Raw genomic sequence first — 22,413 nt, 5'->3', positions numbered from 1 at the left:
AGACCTTCTGCATACATTGCAAAGTGGCTGCCAATATCTTCCAGACCTAATTCAAAGTGCTTGTTTTTCCCTATAATGACTTTTACGGCTCAGGACCGCAAGACCTCAAGGACCACCTCTCCACATATAAACCGTCCCGGATTCTGCATTTATCATCATAGGCCCTTCTTGGTGTGCCTCCTCCCTGGGAGGTCTGTGGTGGCTCTCCCTTTGTGGAATGCTCTCCCCAGGGAGGTTCGCCTGGCATCTTCGTTATACTGTATATTTTTTAGGAGCCAGGCAAAGACCTTCCTCTTCAACCAGGCCTTGGGCTGATTAATATTCTACAGCCTTTTAAATGTACCTGTGGGGAAGGGGGTGTTGCTGTTTTGCTGTTCTGTTTTAATTGTTTACTTGTGTTTTTACCTTGTATTTAATTCTGTGAACTGCCCTCAGATCGTAATAATAATAATAATAATAATAATAATAATAATAATAATAATAATAATAAATATATTTATATCCCGCCCATCTGGCTGGATTTCCCCAGCTATTCTGGGCGGCTTCCAACAGAATATTAAAATACAATAGTCAGTTAAACATTAAAAACTTCCCTTAACAGGGCTGCCTTCAGATGTCTTCTAAAAGTCTGGTAGTTGTTGTTCTCTTTGACATCTGGTGGGAGGGCGTTCCACAGGGCGGGGGCCACTACCAAGAAGGCCCTCTGCCTGGTTCCCTGTAGCTTTGCTTCTCGCAATGAGGGAACCGCCAGAAGGCCCTCGGAGCTGGACCTCAGTGTCTGGGCTGAACGATGGGGGTGGAGACACTCCTTCAGGTATACAGTAGACGCTCGGGTTGTGAACGTGACCCGTGTGGGATACACATTTGTACGCGGGTTGCGATTTGGTGCTTCTGCGCATGCATGGCCGCCGAAACCCGGAAGTAACCCGTTCTGGTATTTCTGGGTTTCGGCAGTCCGCAACCCAAAAAGATGCAACCTGAAGTGGACACAACGTGAGGTATGACTGTATTGGACCGAGGCCGATTAGGGCTTTAAAGGTCAGACCAACACTTTGAATAGTGCTCATCTTTGGATGAAGGGTGGTATATAAGTTTAACAAATAACAATGAAATAATAATAATAATGTTATGGGCCAGCCATGGCCTAGGTAGGCTAATAGTTTGATCTGGAGTAGGACAGCTCCTTGCACATTGAGGGATGGAGATTCTGGTGCTCCCCTTGAAGACATTGCTGGACTCCCAACTCCCATAAGTCTTAGCAGCCAGCCTGGCCAGTGGTCAGAGATAATGGGAGTTCTAGTCCAGCAGCATTGGAATGGCCACGCAGGTTCCCTCACAGGCATGCTTGGTGAGGAGGCAGGCAGGGCCTTCTTGGTGGCTGCTCCCAGACTTTGGAACTCCCTTCTAGACTGGCTCACTCCTTGTTGTCCTTTGGGAACTGGGCCGTCTTAAGCATACCCGGCGCCGTGGTGCAAAGATCCTTCCGGCACCCTCCCTTCCCCAGAGTTGACTTTTTTTAGGGCTGGAAGAGGTGGGCGGGCTGGAGGGAGGCTCCTCCGGTGGGGAAAAGGTGGAGGATGGACACAGCGCCTTCTGGCTTAGCTGACCGCTTCGTGCCGCAGTGACCATGGCAGGCAGCACACCGAGTGAGCGAGGGCGCTGCGCTTCTCCTGCCAAGCGTCCCCTCGGTTTCCCCCCTTTAGCCTTCTGGCGCCCCGCAAAATTTGGCGCCTGCAGGCTAAAAGGAAAAATCCGAGCCGACGCTGGGCAGGAGCGGCGCATGCCCCCTTGCTCACTCAGCGCTCTTGTTAGGTGTTCCCTGGACTCTCGCCTGGTGCCCTTCAGATCTTGGCGCCCAGGCGTCCCAGACCACTAGCCTCAATGGGTAAGACGGGCCTGTTTGGGAACAGGATTGTGTTTTAAGCAAAGGGCTTTTAACAGTTCTGTTAAGAGTATGATTGCCTTTTAGTGTTGGTCTTTCATGCTTTTTTACCTTTCTATATTTTATATGAGCTGTTGTTTTGATTTGCGTTGGCTATCTTGAGTCCTGGCCTGGGAAAAAGGCATGATATAAATATGATAATAAAACCGCCCTGAGATCTCTGGGTATAGGGCGGTATATAAATTCAATAAATAATAATTTATAATTATCGTATTTTTTGCCCTATAGGATGCACTTTTCCCCCTCCAAAAATGAAGGGGAAATGTGTGTGCGTCCTGTGGGGCGAATGCAGGCTTCAGGAAGCTCTCCGCAAGCCTGGGGAGCCTGGCGGGAGTTATGGTTTTGCTCACATACACAAGGCTGCAACATCTGGATGGCCCTTTGCTGTGCAACTTTGCTGTCTGGTGTAGTCCTGAGTGTGTCTACTCAGAAGTAAGCATGTTGAACTTGAGCTTGTTGAACTCTCAGGAAAGTGTGCTTGCGATGGCAACCAGGGCCTTCCTTCTGCCGCCTTCCTGAGGCTCTCATGAAGTGGCCACCTGTCAGGGATCCTTTAGTTGCGATTCCCGGATTGCAGGGGGTTGGACTAGATGACCCTTGGGTGCCTCCCTGCGTTACAATTATGTGATTCTGTGGCCGGCTCTTTGCCAGCGGAGGTGTGGGTCCCGAATCCAAGGCTGGCTAGAGTCCCTGCACCTCTTATTTCAGAAGTGCTGAAGTGTCTTAAGGCCACCCGTGAAGCTGTTGGGAGGCTGTAGGCCACGGAGACCTCTTAATTTTCTGGCTGGTGGGGTAAAGGAGGGTAGTTTTGTTGGCATGGCCTTCAGCTGCCGACTCTTTCTGTAGAGCCACCTTGACTGTGGCCCTTTCAGGCTATGAATGAGAGCAGCTGCCTCAAATGCAGAAAATGGCCTTGTGGCCGCTGCTGGCTTCCACTCTTCTCGGCCCTCTTCAACTATCTCAAGGGCTTTTCACATAGAAGATGGAGCAAGTTTGTTCCCTTCTCTCTCGAGGGCAGTACCTGAACCAATGGATTCAGGTTACAAGAAGGGAGATTCTGGCTAAATATCCCAAATAACTTTCTGACAGTGAGAGCCGTTTGACAGTGGAACAGACCCCCTCCGAAAGTGGTGGGCTCTCCTTCCTCGGAGAGCTTTCAACAGAGATCAGATGGCCATCTGCCAAGGATTCTTCAGCTGCAAAACTCCAGCATTGCTGGGGTTGGACTAGATGATCCTTGGGACCCATTCCAGCTCTACGGTTCTAGGAATCTTTTTTTTAATTTTTTTTTTAAATTAGTTTTTTAGCATATCATTTCCCACAATTATTAAACAGACTTTTATATCGTATACAATTTTTTTGACTTCCATCAATCACATTTGAAAATTTTCCTATCTTTTAATTTAATTTACATTTCTAACTTGCACTATTACATTTAAATGCCATAATGAATGTCTCCCTTCTTTCTCTTCTTTGCAATCTTTCATATATTCCACCCTACAAAACTTCTTGTAGTCCTACTAGCGTAGTTTGTTGATTACAGTTGCTCTTCAAATAGTTTGTATATTTCTCCCAATCTTCTGTGAATCTCTGGTCCCGCAGGTTTCGAATCCTTCCTGTCATTTTATCCAATTCTGCGCAGTCCGTTAATTTCGTCTGCCATTCTTCTTTCGTCAGAATTTCTTCTTGCTTCCATTTCTGGGCCAACAATACTCTTGCCGCTGTTGTTGCATATAAAAACAATTTAACATCCTGTCTATGAATCTTTTTGGACCCAGCTTCAGAAAGGATTGGAGCCGAGTGTTTTGGTGTGTCTCCCCAGTTGTGTCAGGTCCTTCTGAACTGGGTTTTGCCTCCTCCTGTGAATTCGCCTATTCTCTTCTGGGTTATATGTCAGGTCTTTTCCCTGGGAAGATCTGTGGTCACTCTGAGTGACACGGCCATCTTGCCTTGAGCTCCACCTAATGCCACGGTGGAACTGAACTGAATTTATTGGATTTATAGCACACCTTTTCCTCCAAGGAGCTCAAAGTGGTGTAAAGTCATACCTCGGGTTACAGCCACTTCAGGTGCGTTTTTTTGGGTTACAGACCTGCCGAAACCCGGAAGTACCAGAATGAATTACTTCCGGGTTTCGGTGGCCGCGCATGTGCAGAAGTGCCAAATTGCAACCTGCGCGTGCACAGACTCACCGCTGCGGGTTGTCAACGTGCATCCTGCATGGATCAAGTTCACAACCCGAGCGTCCACTGTACATGTCTCTCCCCGCCTCGCTTAATCCCAGCAACAACCTTGTAAGGTATGCTAGCCAGAGAGGCCCACGGTCAGCAAGCGAGCTTTGAGTTCAAAGGGGGATTTGAATCCTGGTCTCCCAGGCAGCATTTGAAATCCACCAGACGTCTTTCGCACCCGACAGTTCGAAAGCACATCAACGTGCAAGTAGATAGATAGGTACCCCTCTGGCAGGAAGGTAAACACTGTTTTCATGTGCTGCTCTGCTTTCGCCAGAAGCAGCTTAGTCATGCTGGCCACATGACCCGGAAATAATAACTAATAATAATAATAATTTATTATTTACACCCCGCCCATCTGGCTGGGCTTCCCCGGCCACTCTGGGCAGCTTCCAATAAAATATTAAAATACAGTAATGCATCAAACATTAAAAGCTTCCCTAAACAGAGCTGCCTTCAGATGTCTTCTAAAAGTCTGGTAGTTGTTGTGCTCTTTGACATCTGGTGGGAGGGCGTTCCACAGGGCGGGTGCCACTACCGAAAAGGCCCTCTGCCTGGTTCCCTGTAACTTGGCTTCTCGCAGTGAGGGAACTCCCAGAAGGTCCTTGGCGCTGGACCTCAGCGTCCGGGTAGAACGTGAAAAACTGTCTACGGACAAAACGTCAGCTCCCTCGGCCAGTAAAGCGAGATGAGCGCCGCAACCCCAGAGTCGCTTGCGACTGGACTTACCTGTCAAGGGGTCCTTTACTTTTTTATCAGCCACTTGAGACCAAGTGTAGATGTCCGGGGGGCCAGGATGGCGCCCGACGTCTCCACCACTTGGAGGTGCATTCCTGGCGAATCCTTGGGTCTTGCCTGTTTTCACACACCAGCAATGCCTCCTGTAGAATTCCGTTACGTTTTTTATCTGCGCAACCAATGAACTTCAGGAACAGAGAAGCCATCTTGAAAAATACGACTTTCGAGATGCCTAGCCCCCAAATGGCAACTAGGCATTCTGTTTTGGCACCTGCGAACCCTGTTTTAAGGAGCCGTTTGGCTCCTAGCTGATATACCTGAGCTTCTAAGTTTGCTCCCAGGTCTGGCACACCATGCAGATTGCCACACCTTTATTTGGCTGACAGTTGTTTATATGCCCGATAGTATACCTGGCTGCTCATTTTGTATGCTCACCTGTGTGGGTCTCTGTGCCACTGACGCCAAACATAGGTAGTCTGGAGCCGGGGAGGAATCGCCTCTTTCCGACAGGCGGCTGGTTCTGTGTGATTTCCCCCCTCTTAAACCACAGATGACTATCGCAGGCGTAATTTCAAGAGGAACAAGCTATGTTAGCTGTTGCAGCACGCAGCAAATGGCTCCGGTGGCACCTTGGGCGTCTAGCCCATTTTGCACGAGAGCTTCTGCCACGATAAAATCGGTTGTCGCAGGGCCGCACATTGTCGCAAGACCTGTCGTCCTCCTGCCACGGAAATGCCACACGGGGTGCCTAAAAATCCTTCTGCGTTAGAAACTTGCGTGGGCTACAGAATGAGGGTAGGCTCACATGAAGCTGCTTTCTTTGGAGGATAGAGTTACGTGCAGCAAGCGAAATAATAATAATAATAATAATAATAATAATAATAATAATAATAATAATAATAATTTATTATTTATACCCCGCTCATCTGGCTGGGTTTCCCCAGCCACTCTGGGCGGCTTCCAACTGAATATTAAAAACAGTACAACATCAGACGTTAAAAACCTCCCTAAAGAGGGCTGCCTTCAGTTGTCTTTTAAAAGTAAAATAGTTGTTTATTGCCTTGACATCTGCTGGGAGGGCGTTCCACAGGGCAGGCGCCACTACCGAGAAGGCCCTCTGCCTGGTTTCCTGCAACCTCACTTCTTGCAGCAAGGGATCCGCTAGAAGGCCCTCGGAGCTGGACCTCAGTGTCCGGGCAGAACGATGGGGGAGGCGACGCTCCTTCAGGTATACAGGACTGAGGCCGTTTAGGGCTTTAAAGGTCAGCACCAACACTTTGAATCATGCTCGGAAACGTACTGGGAGCCAATGCAGATCTCTCAGAACCGGTGTTATGTGGTCCCGGCGGCCACTCCCAGTCACCAGTCTAGCTGCCGCATTCTGGATTAATTGCAGTTTCCAGGTCACCTTCAAAGGTAGCCCCACGTAGAGCGCGTTGCAGTAGTCCAAGCGAAATGATAGAATGCCCTTCATCTCCCTGCACATAGAAAACTAGCAGGTCAAGGAGAAGGCCAGGCTAGAGCCTGCTAGTTTGCTATGTGTCTGGAGGTTGTTTCCCGTGGCAGTCGGGGGAGAGTGCATCTGCCGCACCCGTCGACCGATTCTTATTGACAACTCTTTTTTAAAATGTTTTTATCTAGGCAGTTGTTTTAACTGGTTTTATGTATATAAACTATTTTAAATACAATGTTGTAAATTGCTTTAGGATGCTGCTGTATTTGTTTGTTATTATGGTATGTGTTCTTCTGTCGTTATATTGTAAAATGCCCTGGGGTCTTCAGATGTGGAGTGGTGTAGAAAACGAATAATAATGAAAATAGTTAATTTGGTTTTTTGCGCACTGTGCCTACTGGCTTGCCACCGTAACATCACAAATACATCTTTCCCCACAACCAAAGTGTTCTAAAGCCAGGTTTGAGGCACTCAGCCTATATATACTCACCTTTGGCAGTTTGGTCTACCTTGCCTATAGTTTTGTCATCTCTAAAAGGGGCGTAATGTAAGGAATTTTAAAGGTGCCAGTAAGTCATATCCTGGCCTTCGCTTCCCACTGGAAAGGACCGTGGGAGGAAGGGATACTATCACCACTGCCACCCCCACCTATTTTCCTCCTCCCTCTCAACCCATTTTCCTTTTGTGTCGTGTCTTTTCTTTCCAGTTTTGTAGGCATAAGGGCAGGAACAACCTTACAAATGATCGTTCCAAGCCGATCTGGGCAATGGGATAAAATGCTTTCAGCAGCTTTCTACTAGGCTACATACTGTATTTTTTGCTCCATAGGGCGCACCTAGTTTTTAGGGGGGGAAATAAAGAATTTTTTTTTTATCCCCCCCCCAGCCCCAAAGAACAAAGAAGCCAAGACAGCCAGCGGGATCCATCCCGCTGGCTGTCTTGGCTTCCTCTTTAGCCGCGCGCAACCTCTCCAGCCGGGAGAGGCCGCGCGCGGCTTTGGCAGAAGCCAAGACACCGAGCAGGATGGATCCCGCTCGCTGTCTTGGCTTTGTTTTTAGCCGCAGGGCTGGGGCGGGGGAAGCCCGAGCTTCCCCCGACCCCAGCCCCCAAAACAGGTCCAGGAGCAGTGGCAAGATTGCGCGCAACCTTGACGCTGCTTCCGGAGCTTGCGGATAGCTGCCTGAAGCCCGGGGAGATCAGCGCCAACTCCCACTGCGCTCCCCGGGCTTTAGGCAGCTATCCGCAAGCTCCGGGAGCAGCGGCAAGGTTGCGCGCAGTCCTGCGATCCCCGGGCTTCAGGCTGCAGGGTGCTATCCGTACCCTTGCGGATAGGTGCCTGAAGCCTGGAGAGCGAGAGGGGTCGGTGCGCACCGACCCCTCTCCCTCTCCAGGCTTCAGCGACAGCCTGAATTCGCTCCATAGGACGCACACACATTTCCCCTTCATTTTTGGAGGGGGAGAAAGTGCGTCCTATAGAGCGAAAAATACGGTATTCTTTGCATGCGTTCCACCGGCCCTTCAGGCTCCCCTCTCTCCTTTTCCTCTTCCACCCTGGGTGCCCTTTCCTAATATCCCATTGCCGGCTCCTTTCTGCCTCTGGGCAAGACCGCCACACCCCCCTCTGTGTAACCCTCCTCCTCCCTGTCTCTCTCTGCCGGAATATGCTGAGGCTGTCAGATCTAAGTTTACAAGCTGCAGGCTTTCCTTCAGAGAGACCTGCTAATCCTTCCCTTTTCCTTCCTGGAGACTTTGACTGTTAACCCTTTTGCGCAGCTGCCTTTGGGAAGGGAGGGCCGTAGCTGAGCAGCAGAACATCTGCTTGGCATGCAGAAAGACCCACGTTCTGAACATCTCTTTTTTAAAAAATATTTTTATTGGTTTTTAACATACAAAATTATAAAACATACCACACAATTGGTCACAAATACATTCTTATTGGACTTCCATCAGCACCTCTGATAATCCTCCGTCTTAATCACCTCTTACGCATTTCCTAACTTAATATTGCCTTTACATCTCTTAACATATCGCATCTCCGTCTCCATTTTTGCAATATTTCTAATATTATTCCTCACAGAACTTCTTGCAAACCTACAAACGTCGCCTGATCATCGCAAATACTTTTCAAATAATCCGTAAATTTACTCCAGTCCTTGGTAAACTTCTGGTCCCGCCGGTTTCGGATCCTTCCCGTTAGTTTATCAAGTTCCGCATAGTCCATTAATTTCATCCTCCATTCTTCCATCGTTGGTAATTCTTCTTGCTTCCATTTTTGGGCCAATAGTATTCTTGCCGCTGTTACTGCATATAGAAAAAGCTTACATTCCTTTCTATTTATATCGTTTCCAACAATACCCAAGAGAAATGCTTCTGGTTTCTTTATAAATGTATATTTTAACATTTTTTTCAGCTCATTATATATCATCTCCCAGAAACATTTCACCTTTTTACATTCCCACCACATGTGATAAAATGTTCCCTCTTTTTCCTTACATTTCCAACATTTAACATTCTGACCATCTCTAGGAGCAGCAGCTAAAAAAGCCAATTCAATTCTGGGCTGCATCAATAGGAGTATAGCATCTAGATCAAGGGAAGTAATAGTGCCACTGTATTCTGCTCTGGTCAGACCTCACCTGGAGTACTGTGTCCAGTTCTGGGCACCACAGTTCAAGAAGGACACTGACAAACTGGAACGTGTCCAGAGGAGGGCAACCCAAATGGTCAAAGGCCTGGAAACGATGCCTTATGAGGAACGGCTAAGGGAGCTGGGCATGTTTAGCCTGGAGAAGAGGAGGTTAAGGGGTGATATGATAGCCATGTTCAAATATATAAAAGGATGTCACATAGAGGAGGGAGAAAGGTTGTTTTCTGCTGCTCCAGAGAAGCGGATACGGAGCAATGGATCCAAACTACAAGAAAGAAGATTCCACCTAAACATTAGGAAGACCTTCCTGACAGTAAGAGCTGTTTGACAGTGGAATTTGCTGCCAAGGAGTGTGGTGGAGTCTCCTTCTTTGGAGGTCTTTAAGCAGAGGCTTGACAACCATATCTCAGGAGTGCTCTGATGGTGTTTCCTGCTTGGCAGGGGGTTGGACTCGATGGCCCTTGTGGTCTCTTCCAACTCTATGATTCTATTCTATGATTCTATAGGATGGACGCGGAAGGTTCCTTTGCCTGAAACACTGAAGTGCTTCTGCCGGTCAGTGTCAACGGTATTGAGCTAAATGGGTCAGAGGCCTGATTGCTATATTGCAGCTTTCTCTGTCCTGCGAATGGCCCTGGCACAGTGGCAAAGCTTTTTACTTACAGGGAGAAAGTCCCAGGCCTGACCCACAACCTCTCCAATAAGGACTGAGAAATACTCGGTGCCCGAAACACAGAGAGAAGCTGTCAGTCCATGTAGATCACACCACTGGATCACAAACCTTTTTCTCTGAGCCACTCTTTCAGAATGCAAATTTGCTGTGCCAATTTTTTTATTGATAAGGATTAGGCCGGAAAACAAAAAGAAACAACAGTGCTTGATTTATAATATGGAACACAACTACTTCATAATATCATCAGAAAGTATAAAACGACGCAGCTACCTAAGAACACAAATCATTCCCAAAATATAATTAAAAACGGGCCTCTTACATATGTACCTTAAGTATGTCTACTCTACAAACTCAATCAGAGGTGTCAGCTTGCTTTTGCCGGCTGATTTCATTTATATTAGGTTTAATTTGAGCAAGCAAACTCTCCTCCTTGTTGTTGTTTAGTCGTTTAGTCGTGTCCGCCTCTTCATGGCCCCCTGGACCAGAGCACGCCAGGCCCTCCTGTCTTCCACTGCCTCCCGCAGTTTGGTCAAACTCATGCTGGTAGCTTCGAGATCACTGTCCCATCATCTCGTCCTCTGTCGTCCCCTTCTCCTTGTGCCCTCCATCTTTCCCAGCATCAGGGTCTTTTCCAGGGAGTCTTCTCTTCTCATGAGGTGGCCAAAGTCTTGGAGCCTCAGCTTCAGGATCTGTCCTTCCAGTGAGCACTCAGGGCTGATTTCCTTCAGAATGGATAGGTTTCATCTTCAATGGATAGGTTTGACCTCTCCTCCTGTTCGGCACAAATAAGTCTTTCTCTTTTCTGATCTGTCATATTTGTCAAAGTTGAAAATCGCGGCTCACAATAATATGTCGCAGAGAACTGTAGAATAGCCAATGCTTTTGAAGAGAGGCATGGGCATTACTTTTGGTTGTATATCCAGAAGGGGTTCAGCGGCATACTGCCACGTGAAACTGAGACTTGGATAGCTGTCCACATATTGTTGACTAACTTTCTTTTTTGGCGGTTTGCTCATCGAGTCTTTTGCAGCGCTCTGTTCGCACGGTGATTCCAGGCAATCTTGACTAGCATTGTCCTCAGTTTCGCTTGATGCTCTTGCTCCCATTTTGAAAAGAAATCTACCCATATTCTGCAAATAAATTAAAAAATATTTTGATAATGTAGTATACAGTGGTACCTTGGTTCTCAAACGCCTTGGTACTCAAACAACTTGGAACCCAAACATTGCAAAGCCAGAAGTAAGTGTTCTGGTTTGCGAATCTTTTTCAGAAGCCGAACATGTTCCATTTTGAGTATTACACTGAGGTGTGTCTGTTTTTGCTATTTATTTTGCCTTTCTGTTTTTGCGGCTCTTTTGTTCAGTTTTTGTGACTGCGTGGAACCCAGTTCAGCTACTGACTGATTGATTGTGTGACTGCAGTACGTTGTTTATTGCTTTCATTTCATGGATCAGTGGTCTCGTTAAATAGTAAAATTCATGTTAAATTGCTGTTTTGGGGGTTGTTTTTAAAAGTCTGGAACGGATTGATCCATTTTGCATTATCTTCTATGGGAAAGCGCGCCTTGGTTTTGGAACGTTTTGGTTTTGGAACGGACTAAGTTTGAGAACCAAGGTACCACTGTGCTGCACTGAAATGTTTCCATGTTTATCTGATTGTCCTTGAATCTTCCCTCCACACTTGCCATCCTCTCTTGCCGTTTTAACCTCACTGTGTGCTGTGTTGCATATGTTATCTTTGCAAATATGTACATAGCTGCTAAGCAGGGCAATCTCACCTGGACGTAAGCTGTACGGAACTTGGTGGGATTTACCTCTGAGGAAATGTGTACAGGATTGCGATGTTACAAACCATTTGAGGGGGGAAATGTTGTGCTCGGGTTCCGAGAGGGCAACTTGTGAACCTCAAACGCTTGGCTCAAATCTCAGCTGAGGATTTCATGGGCAATTGCCACCTGCCTCAGTTCCTCTGTCTGCAGTATGGGTGCAACAACGCGTCTCTCAAAGTTGTTGTATGTTAACACGTGTCTTTGTGATGTGCTTTCGGTACTTAATCAGCGCTCACGGCTGGAGGTTGTTGTTGTTGGTGTGTTTTTTTAACAATAATATTTATTAAGTTTCATATAAAAACACAACTTCAACATAACAGAAAAAGAAAAAATGAGAAAAAAGAAAAGAAAAAAAACCCAAAGAAGTAAAACATTTCCAACCCCATAATACCACCACAAACATAGATACAATAAAACTTGATTAATTAAAATCCAACTTCGTAAAACATATTACTTGACTTCCTCAAATCTCTTCCAATTGAATTTCTTTGTAATTGAATGTAGCAGTTTCCAATATCATTATTTCATATAACAATAATCCGGTCATAGTCATATTTCCTAACTTTTCTTATGGAATAATTCTTATTTATTTAGTCCTAATTTAATCCCAAGCCTAATTAATTCTTTCAAGTAGTTACAAATCTTTAATATTACAATATTTACGGTATTCAAATAATCTTTAAATTTCTTCCATTCTTCTTGATATTCCTCTTCTTTCTGGTCGCGGATTCTCCCGGTCGGCTGGAGGTTGTTATAGTTGCAACATTGCATATCCTAGTTTAATGTTGTGTAGCCTATTAATAATGGTAATATTTATTTGTTTTTAGCATTGCTATCCTGCATTATGGGAGAGTTGGATTAGACAACGTCCCTTCCAAGTTGAGGGGGTCTTTGTGGATCTCCCCCTCCTTATTTAACCCCCACAACAACTGTGAGGCAGGCTAGGCTGAGAGGCAGGGACTGTTCCCCAGGGGCACCCAGTGAACGTCGAGTGGCAAGATTTGAACCCAGGTCCCTCCCAGGTGCTAGTCTGACGGACAATCTTCACCCCTGGCTCTCTAGATAAGGACAGAATGGTAATATCTCAATGGTAGTAGCATTTCGCGTTTCACCTGGATTTAAATGGCCAAGCAAATTTTGCAGAGGTTGTGTATGGTACTTCAATTTTTATTTTATTTTTTAAAAATACATACAGAAGCTAACGGTGCGGTCCTGTGCGTGTTTACTTGGAAGTAAGTTCCGCTGGCTTCAGTGGGACTTACTCCCAGACAAGGAGTCTATAGAGTCTGCAGCCTTACTTACGAGTAGGTCCCCTTGAAGACAGCGAGGACCTCTGCCTTGCGACTCAAAACACAACCTTGCGGCACAAAACTTGTGACATTCCCTGTGAGATTTCGGGTCGCTGGCAGCTGTGTGGGTGGGTGACCAAACTCAATATTTGCTGAATGGAAGAAAACTTTGGCACCAGGAAACTGTAAAAACTATATGAAGAAAATTCAGAGCAGCCAAAGTATCACGGGATTCAAAATTCTGTGTCTGTGTGTAAAATCCGGGATGAGTTTACCTGCGTTTTGAGGTGTGAGTTGTCACTTCCTCTCCGTTGACCTGGGAGCCTAAGACCTGGACATTGTACTTTTGAAGATGAACAAGTTGTGTTTTTTTCACACACAGACACAGAATTTTGAATCCCATGATACTTTGCCTGCTCTGAATATTCTTCAAATAGTTTTTACAGTTGCTTTCAATCAAAGAGTTAAAATTTTGCTCAAAAATGCTTCGGGCGTAACAGACTTTCTGGAGTGCTTCAGTAAATAGTTGGTGTTGGGGTTTTTTGAGGTATTTTTTTAAAGTTTTGCTTTACTTGGTTTCCTAGACATTTCACCATTCAGTACTAGTTGTATAGGGCACAGGTTTTGCAATTTTCCTGCCCCCTACGGGCCGCTTGAAAATTGTTAAGGGTCTTGGTGGACGACTTAAATATTTCTCTATAACGCAGTGTGCAAGGAGCTGTACGATTTTTAATTGTTTTTTTAACAGAGCAGCTGAAAAGCTTGTGGACTGCTGGTATATTAAAACAACGAATCATTTAAATTTTATATTAACATCTTTTTAATTTTAATGATCATTTCTCATTTGTGTGTGTTGCATCTGTGTTGTTTAAATTTGTGTAAGCTAGTCTTGGGGGGGGGGAAGGCAGGATATAAAGAATGCGATGATAATGATGATAATCTGAAGGCAGCCCTGATTAGGGAAGTTTTTAATGTTGGGTGTTTTATCGTGCTTTCTACATTTCTGCTGAGAGCTGACCAGAATGGCTGGGGAAACCCAGCCAGATGAGCGGAAAAAGGTAAAGGGACCCCTGATCGTTAGGTCCAGTCGTGGCCGACTCTGGGGTTGCAGAGCTCATCTCGCTTTACTGTCCGAAGGAGCCGGTGTACAGCTTCCGGGTCATGTGGCCAGCATGACTAAGCCGCTTCTGGCAGACCAGAGCAGCGCACGGAAACGCCGTTTACCTTCCCGCCAGAGTGGTACCTATTTATCTACTTGCACTTTGACGTGCTTTCGAACTGCTAAGTGGGCAGGAGCTGGGACCGAGCAACGGGAGCTCACCCAGTCGCGGGGATTCAAACCACCGACCTTCTGATCAGCAAGCCCTAGGCTCTGTGGTTTAGACCACAGTGCCACCCGTGCACAGTCGTACCTCGGGTTAAAGTCGCTTCAGGTTGAGCGTTTACAGGTTGCGCTCCGTGGCGACCCGGAAGTAACAGAACGCGTTACTTCCGGGTTTCACCGCTCGCGCATGTGCAGACGCTCAAAATGATGTCACGCGCATGCACAGAGGTGGTGAATCGCGACCTGTGCACGCGCAGACATGGGTTGCGTTCTGCCCTGGATGCGAACGGGGCTCCGGAACGGATCCCGTTTGCATCCAGAGGTACCACTGTATTGTTATTAATAATAGTAGCAGTAAAAAAATAAAATAAAAATATAATAAACAGCAGCATTGAGTGTTGTCCTGCTGCCTCCCTGTGGAGGGTGGGGCACATTGAGGCTTTTGTTGTGTGAGCAGAGCATAGGACCAGACCTAATCTTCTGATTTACTCATTGGGTGACCCACCCACCTGTCCGCCCCCTGCAGGTATTGCAGGTATGCAGTGCTCTTGCAAAGAGAAGGGGTGTGTGAGAGAGATGGAGAAACAAAGAACAGAATGGAAGCAGAGAGGGGAGGCGTAGGCTGTCCTGGTTGGCTTTTTCTTATTCATAGCTTTATCGCTGTATCTTTTTGTAAACAACCACCGGGGAATCTCCCTGCAGGGTACTGTGGGGGAAAGCCTTCGCCCGTGTGGTTCTCAGCAGATTACAGTCTCTCGCAGACAGTCACAATGCGGCTTTAGAGCTCAGAGGTCGACAGTCGACATGATTTCCTCCTTACGCCAGCGGCAGGGAAATGCCAAGGGCAGAGAAGCCCCCGGGGGCATCATCGCCTTCGTAGACCCGATGGAGGCCTTTGACCTCGTCAGCCAAAAAAGACTCTTCACTGTGCTCAGTGAGATAGGATGTCCACCTGAGTTTCGCAAGAGGATTGCATCCTTCTGCAAGAACACGCAGCACTGTCCAATAGGATGGACACCTTGCCTATAGAGAGTGGTATGAAACAGGTATGCAGTGTTCTCGCCCCAAACCTCTTTGGCATATTCTTCTCCCTTTTGTTCTCCAAGACTCTTGAGAGTCCCATGGACTGCAAGAAGATCAAACCGATCCATTCTGAAGGAAATCAGCCCTGAGCGCTCACTGGAAGGACAGATCCTGAAGCTGTGGCTCCAAGACTTTGGCCACCTCATGAGAAGACTCCCTGGAAAAGACCCTGATGTTGGGAAAGATGGAGGACACAAGGAGAAGGGGACGACAGAGGACGAGATGGTGGGACAGTGTTCTCGAAGCTACCAGCATGAGTTTGACTAAACTGCGGGAGGCAGTGGAAGACAGGAGTGCCTGGCGTGCTCTGGTCCTTGGGGTCACGAAGAGTCGGACACGGCTAAACGACTAAACAACAGCCTTCAGCTCGTCTGAAGACAGCTTGTACAGCCGTACCTTGGAAGTCGAACGGAATCCATTCCAGAAGTCTGTTCAACTTCCAAAATGTTCAGAAACGAAAGTGCAGCTTCCGATTGGAAGCCCCATAAGCTCCGTTGGATGTTTGGGTTCCAAAGAATGTTCGCAAAATGGAACACTCACTTCCGGGTTTGCAGTGTTCGGGAGCCAAAACGTCCGAGTACCAAGGCGTTCGGTATCCAAGGTATGACTGTACAGTGGTACCTCGGGTTACAGACGCTTCAGCTTAGGGTTAGGGTTAGTTCATAATGTTCATTATGAACATATGTTCATAATGTTCATAATGTTTTGGGACTACAACTCCCATCATCCCTGGTCCTGTTAGCTAGGGATGATGGGAGTTGTAGTCCCAAAACATCTGGAGGGCTGAGTTTGCCTATGCCTGCTTATGAAGAACTTTCAGATGGTAAGAGCAGTTTTGGCAGTGGAACGGACCCCTCCCAAAGGTCTTGACTTTCCTTCATGGCCTGAGCTGCCTCACAGAGAGTTATTCTGGGGATTAATAGAATCGTCGTTACAGATTTGAGCTTTGAAGAAAAGACGGAATATGCCATAAATACAATAGATAGATAAAACAAACCCAGGTGTGGTGAGGTAGCGACTGCAGCAGGATTTCACCCATAGCTCCCATAAAATGGGCATTTTGTCTTGTTTCATGGAGTAGATTTCAGACTGAAGAGTAGCCTGAATTTGCATGCATGGCTATTAAAAGGGCTTTCTGTATCGTCAGAATTCAGTGGCCTAAAATTATCTTGGAAGATTTTTTAGCCCGCTCCGTCTGGAAGCCCAGACGGCTAAGAACAGCTCCTTACTCAGCAGAGCAGCAATGCTGTAAGACAGACCCAGACTGATCCCATTTCGCAGATGAGGGCATGTCCGCCACGGAGTAGAGGCTGCTCAGAGCCATGAGATATTTTTAACTGGTTTACTGGAATTATTTATATCCTGCCTTTCTAGCGGTATTGTTGAACCCTGGTCTTGCCAAGTCCCAGTTCTGCGTCTTAACTTGGCTTTCTCTTTGAGCAGGCCAGCATTCTCATCACTGGCTGTGATAGCTGACACCCACTCCAAACACAGTCTGCCTAACCCCTTAGACCAGTGGTGGTCAAACTCGGCCCTCCAGGTGTTTCGTGACTACAGGTCCCATCATCCCTGACCACTGTTTCTGTTACCTAGGGGTGATGGGAGTTGTAGTCCCAAAACATCTGGAGGGCCGGGTTTGGCCACCAGTGCCTTAGACCTATTAATAGTAGTAGTCGTGGTCGTAACAACAACAACAGGGCTGCCTTCAGATGTCTTCTAAATGTCAGATAGTTGTTTATTTTTTTTGGGGGGGGGGGAATTAAGAGAAAAGGCTATGGAGATAAGTTGTATTTGCATTCCTATCTGGCTATGGTCACCTTCAGGGACGCGGGTGGCGCTGTGGGTTAAACCACAGAGCCTAGGACTTGCCGATCAGAAGGTCAGCGGTTCAAATCCCCGCGACGGGGTGAGTTCCTGTTGTTCGGTCCCAGCTCCCGCCAACCTAGCAGTTCAAAAGCACGTCACAGTGCAAGTAGATAAATAGGCACTGCTCCGGTGGGGAGGTCAACGGCGTTTCCGTGCGCTGCTCTGGTTCGCCAGAAGCGGCTTAGTCATGCTGGCCACATGACCCGTAAGCTGTATGCTGGCTCCCTCAGCCAATAAAGCGAGATAAGCGCCACAATCCCAGAGTCGGTCACGACTGGACCTAATGGTGAGGGGTCTCTTTACCTTTATGGTCACCTTCAGATGGGCAATATAATCTGGGAGAGATCCAGGCACGTGCTGGAATCTGAAATTTGCACAGTTAAAAGTGGATTAAAGTGCGCTGCTGTCCTAGCGCAACACACCCATTTTTAAAAGGGGTTTGGGGAGCGATGAGGAAATGCGCTTAAAAGTGTGGGATGAACAAATGGTTAATGGGAAGATGCATGGCATGTCAGGATGTCGTTGTAGACCCGCCCCATGAATAAATTGGAACATATGCTCTGTAGAGATTGGACACCGTCTGACCTCCGTGGAAGTTTTGCGCAAGCGAATCAGGATGAGCGTTCAGTAAATGGCACATTTGGATGAGCCTATAGCAAGGGGGTGAAGCCCCTGGATTGAAACATGCCTGTCAACTCCGCCTAACTCCAATTCCAAACTTCCATTTCGTGGGAATGTTGTCAAAGAAGCGCTTTTGGGAGTTTCACTTTCTCCAGAAGCGTTCTGGAGGTTAGCTTGAGGTACCAAAGTTTTCCTTGCGACCCAGGCTGGTCATCATTTTTGATGGGGGAATTGTAGCTTCTTCATCCCATGCGATTGTCGTCCTTTGCTGGCGATACGATGGCAGGATCCCCTCTGAGTGTTTGCAGAGGGCTGCATGTGTGGCAATTAAAGCAACGTAAACCCAACGTACTTTATGTTGTTTATAATAATAATAGTAATAATAAAATTTTATTTATATCCCGCCCTCCCCAGCCGAAGCCGGGCTCAGTAAATTGAAATGTTTTGTAATGTAAATATAAGGAACTGATTTACCGACAATAAGGTGAAATATTATAATTTGACAAAGGGTAAATAAGTGCTTATAGAAATGCAAAGAATATGGAAAGTTATGTGGGAGTCAGAAAGAGGGAGGGAAGGAGGTCAATGCTCTTACAAGAGTAACATATTAAGTCGTAGAATTATGTAATAAAATGTGAATAAGATTTAATGGAAAACTCAATAAAAAATACTTTTTTTTAAAAAAAGAGAGAGATAATGGAGGTTTGGTGGTCCCCTGTATGGTGCCTGTCCCTGGTGCCAGCCCCAAGCCAGGCCCTCTGCACATGCTCAAAAGACATGTTCTCTCCGCTGCAGATTCCAGAGCTGAGCTCGGGCTTCTTCTTGGAACCCGGCTTGCCCAGCGGTGGGCTACAGACTTCTTTCAATACAGGCGGAAAGGTTGCCGAATTTTGGAAGCTCAAACTTCTGTTTACACAGCCGAGGCTCATCCGGTTGCTGAAAAAGCCATCCCTCCGCTTCTCTCGTCTGCCGCTTCCTGCCAGCGCTGTCCCTGGGGGGCGAGGGGGAGACGGACGCGTGGGCACCGGCGTTGCTTGTCTGCCATCCTCCCGGCTTGTTTTGCTTTTTTTAAAAAAACTCCCCTGGTCAAATGCAAAATAAATGAATATCTCTACTATACTTGGCTGCACAAACACTCTCTTTCTCTCCCGCCTCTCTGCCACTGCTCCCGAGACACCCCAGGCTTGGTCAAACCGCATTGAAAGCAGCTTCTACTGGGAAGGCGATTGTTGTTTGAGAGGCCCCTGCTTTTGGGTCTGGGGGGCAGGTCCCCCTGGTGCCTCTCTTTGGGCTGGCTCAGCCTCCCCGCTCTCTATTTTCGGACATCGTGCGCAGCAGCCAGCACGCAGCTTGACGGCTTGCTGCAGAGCTTTTCATAGAACAGAACCATGGAATTGTCGAGCTGGGAGGGACCCCATGGGGGCATCTAGTCCAACCCCCTGCAGCGCTTCAACTAATCAAATTCCAGAGGCAACGAAACGTTTCATAGAAACACAGAATTGTAGAGCTGGGAGGAACCTTGAGGGTTGTGTCGTCCCACCCCTTCAGAGCGGGGATCATGCCCACAACCATCCCTTTATTAATTTTTTAATTAGAATTTCCACAGTGATAACACAAAGCCCAAAGCAAAATGATAAACAAAAAGAGAAAAAGAAGAAAGAAGAAAGAAAAAAGGCGGGGGGACAGACGGACAATAAACAGATAAACAATAACAACAAACTATCCCTCCCTTCTGAGTTTCCTTGTAATAACAATAACAATAACAATAATAATTTATTTATACCCCGCTCATCTGGCTGGGCCTCCCCAGCCACTCTGGGCGGCTTCCATAGTAACCAAAAATACAGTAAAATATCACACGTTAAAAACTTCCCTGTAATTAAAAGTAACAGCTTTCCAATATCATTATTAAACTAAAACAATTTCCAATTATAGTCCCTCTTATTCACTTTTCTTTACATTCTAAATCCCATCTATTTAATTACACAGCCATCCCTAGGTGGGCTCGAACCACCAACCTTCTGGTCAGTAGCCAGATGCATGGACCCATTGCGCCACGGCCACCTGTATGTGGTGTTTTTGGAGTTTCCACAAAATATGGCCGCATGCAAAGTGGCCCAGTCGGACCCGTAGAGCTCAGTCTGTTGGGCAGTTGTTACTTACTAGACCCAGAAACTCCAGCGGGTGCAGAATGCCAGGGCGAGGCTCCTTACGGGGTCCTTGCCGCGGGATCACATTCATCCAGTGCTTTACCAACTGCACTGGCTCCCGGCGGAGTACAGGGTCAGGTTTAAGGTGCTGGTTTTGACCTTTAAAGCCCTACACAGCCTAGGACCCTCGTACCTACGGGACCGCTTCTCCTGGTATGCCCCGTGGAGGACCTTAAGGTCCACAAATGACAACACTTTGGAGGTCCCAAGGTGATTAGATTGGTCTCAACTAGGGCCAGGGTCTTTTCAGTACTGGCCCCAACTTGGTGGAATGCTCTGTCACAAGAGACTAGGGCCCTGCAGGACTTGACATCTTTCCGCAGGGCCTGCAAGACAGAGCTGTTCCGCCTGGCCTTTGGTTTGTACTCAGTCTGACTCTTATGTTTCCCTCCCCTTACGGTTTTGATTTATGGGCTACTTTTAAAATGAGGCTGCATTTTAAATTGCGTTTTAACCTGCATTTTAAATTGTTCTTTCCCCTATAATTGTAATTTTACTGGTATTAGCTGTCCTTAGCCCAACTCCGGCCAGGGAGGGTGGGGTATAAATAAAATTTATTATTCTTCTTATTAAATTTGCATGCCACCCTTCTTCCATAGATTTCTGGGCGGTTCACAATGCAAAGTGGAAAACGTGATATACGTAATGAAAACAAGAACACAAAACAAACCACATTTGTACTCCTGCCTTCGTTTCGGTGGGGTTTGCTCAGGCGACATTTCCTGACGTTGCATGCTTGCAACGACGCAGCAACCCCCTTTCTGCTTCCCCTGCGGTTCCAAAACATGCAGTTTCCCACCTGTATTTTATCAGAGCTTCCTAGTTAGCTGCCTTTCACTGGGTCAGAGCTATTGGTCCATCTGGCTCAATACCGGCAGCAGTGGCTCTCCAGGGATCCAGTCAGGGATCTCTCCCAGTTCTACTGGGAGTTGCTGGCGATTGAACTGGGGTCTCTCTCCGCATACAAAGGAGATGCTCTTCCACTACCAATATTTTCCACCCAGGAGTGCAAAGAAGGGATGTTTTAACTCTGCTTGGAGGCCAGGCTTGTGCTTTTAAGAACTGTGGCCCTGGGGCGGGGGGCGTTTCTGGAGGTCAAGCCAGAACCTTTGTACTCCATCAAAGCCCATTCGGCCGCTTTCCGCATTTCAGGGGGTTGGACCAGATGACCCTCTCAGGGGTCCCTTCCAACACTACAAATCTGTGATTGGCAGAACCGGCATGGTTACAGTTTCCGCGTTCCGTAGAATCATAGAATGGTGGAGTCGGAAGGGACCCCTGGAGGTCATCCATTCCAACCCCCGGCAATTCAGGAATCTCAGCTAAAGCATCCAGGACAGATGGCCAGCCAAATTCTGCTTGAAAACCTCCAAGGAAGGAGAGCCCACCACTTTACAAGGAAAACAGTTTCACTGTTTAGACAGAATCTCCCCTTTTGTAACTTGAATCCGTTTTCGGGTGGCAGAATCTGTACTCTGGAACTCCCTGCCACTTGACAGCGCCTTCTCGGTGCCTGCTGAGAACATAGTTGTTCAGAGAAGCCCATGTGAAGAATGTGGATGTGTGTTTTAATCGGTTTTCAGTCCGTTGCTGATATTATATTTTTGAATGTTTTGAAGCGTCGTTTTTACTGATACAGTGGATGCTCAGGTTGCAAACATTTGCAACCTGCCCTTGCGCACGCGCAGGTTGCTATTTGGCGCATCTGCGCATGCGCGACCGCCAAAACCCAGAGGTAACTCGTTCCGGTACTTCCAGGTTTCGGCAGTCCGCAACCCGAGGTATGACTGTAGTTTTACAGCGTGGTTCTCTTAGTAAAGCCTCTTTGAGGTTTGTTTGTTTTACAACCGAGAGGTGGATAGATTTTATGGAGAACACAAATGTGAAAATGCAATCTCCCGTGACCTAACCTCTGCTGCCCCTTTTTGTCTCTGCAGCGGGTCCGAGATGGCAAGTGTTCTCTCCAGGAGGCTGGGGAAGCGGTCCCTGCTGGGCGCCCGAATTTCCGCTCCCCCCTTGCTGGGGGACGGGGTGCTGATGATGACCCAGCTCCCCCCCTTGCAGACGGAGCACGTCAAAGAGTCTCCTTGTCTGGCTTCCTGTGAGGACGGGCGCTTCAAGGAACCTGTCGCAGACTCTGGCGGTCAGGGCCAGAACTGGCCACTCCTTCAAAGAGGCCAAAAGGTAACCGAACCAATTTGTTCTGCTGGGTGTGGTAGCATCTAAAAGGGGTTCTAGTCCTTGTCAATATCTCAAATTATGCATGATTTCCCTCTATTACAGCTATATTCCAGAGTGAGCGATTTGATGTTTTCAGGTGTTGTATACAGCTTTGGTTTTTTTGTTTTTGTTTTTTGACCCTATCTGCCTGCAGACTGTCTCGCCAGAGTGGTGCATGCTCTGGTTATCTCCCGCTTGGACTACTGCAATGCGCTCTACGTGGGGCTACCTTTGAAGGTGACCCGGAAACTACAACTAATCCAGAATGCGGCAGCTAGACTGGTGACT

General features: G+C 47.2%; 1 protein-coding gene and 1 long non-coding RNA gene across 3 annotated transcripts in view; both read left to right on the top strand.

The window, feature by feature from the left end:
• LOC309366014 overlaps positions 1 to 22,413 on the top strand; it is a 343,316-nt gene that overhangs the window by 139,315 nt on the left and 181,588 nt on the right. The window lies entirely within an intron of this gene.
• ZNF395 (zinc finger protein 395) overlaps positions 1 to 22,413 on the top strand; it is a 57,317-nt gene that overhangs the window by 8,968 nt on the left and 25,936 nt on the right. For both annotated transcript variants that reach the window (XM_081904113.1, XM_081904114.1), the window contains exon 2: positions 21,843 to 22,089. In XM_081904113.1, coding sequence (XP_081760239.1) covers positions 21,853 to 22,089 — 237 coding nt within the window. In that variant the 5' untranslated portion in view covers positions 21,843 to 21,852. The remainder of the gene's footprint in view (positions 1 to 21,842; positions 22,090 to 22,413) is intronic.

The sequence above is a fragment of the Podarcis melisellensis genome, assembly GCF_964234715.1.
Source record: "Podarcis melisellensis genome assembly, chromosome: 3".
In the NCBI taxonomy this organism is placed as follows: Eukaryota; Metazoa; Chordata; class Lepidosauria; order Squamata; family Lacertidae; genus Podarcis; species Podarcis melisellensis.
Note: the sequence above shows the minus strand (reverse complement) of the source record. Positions and strands in the feature narration are given on the sequence as shown.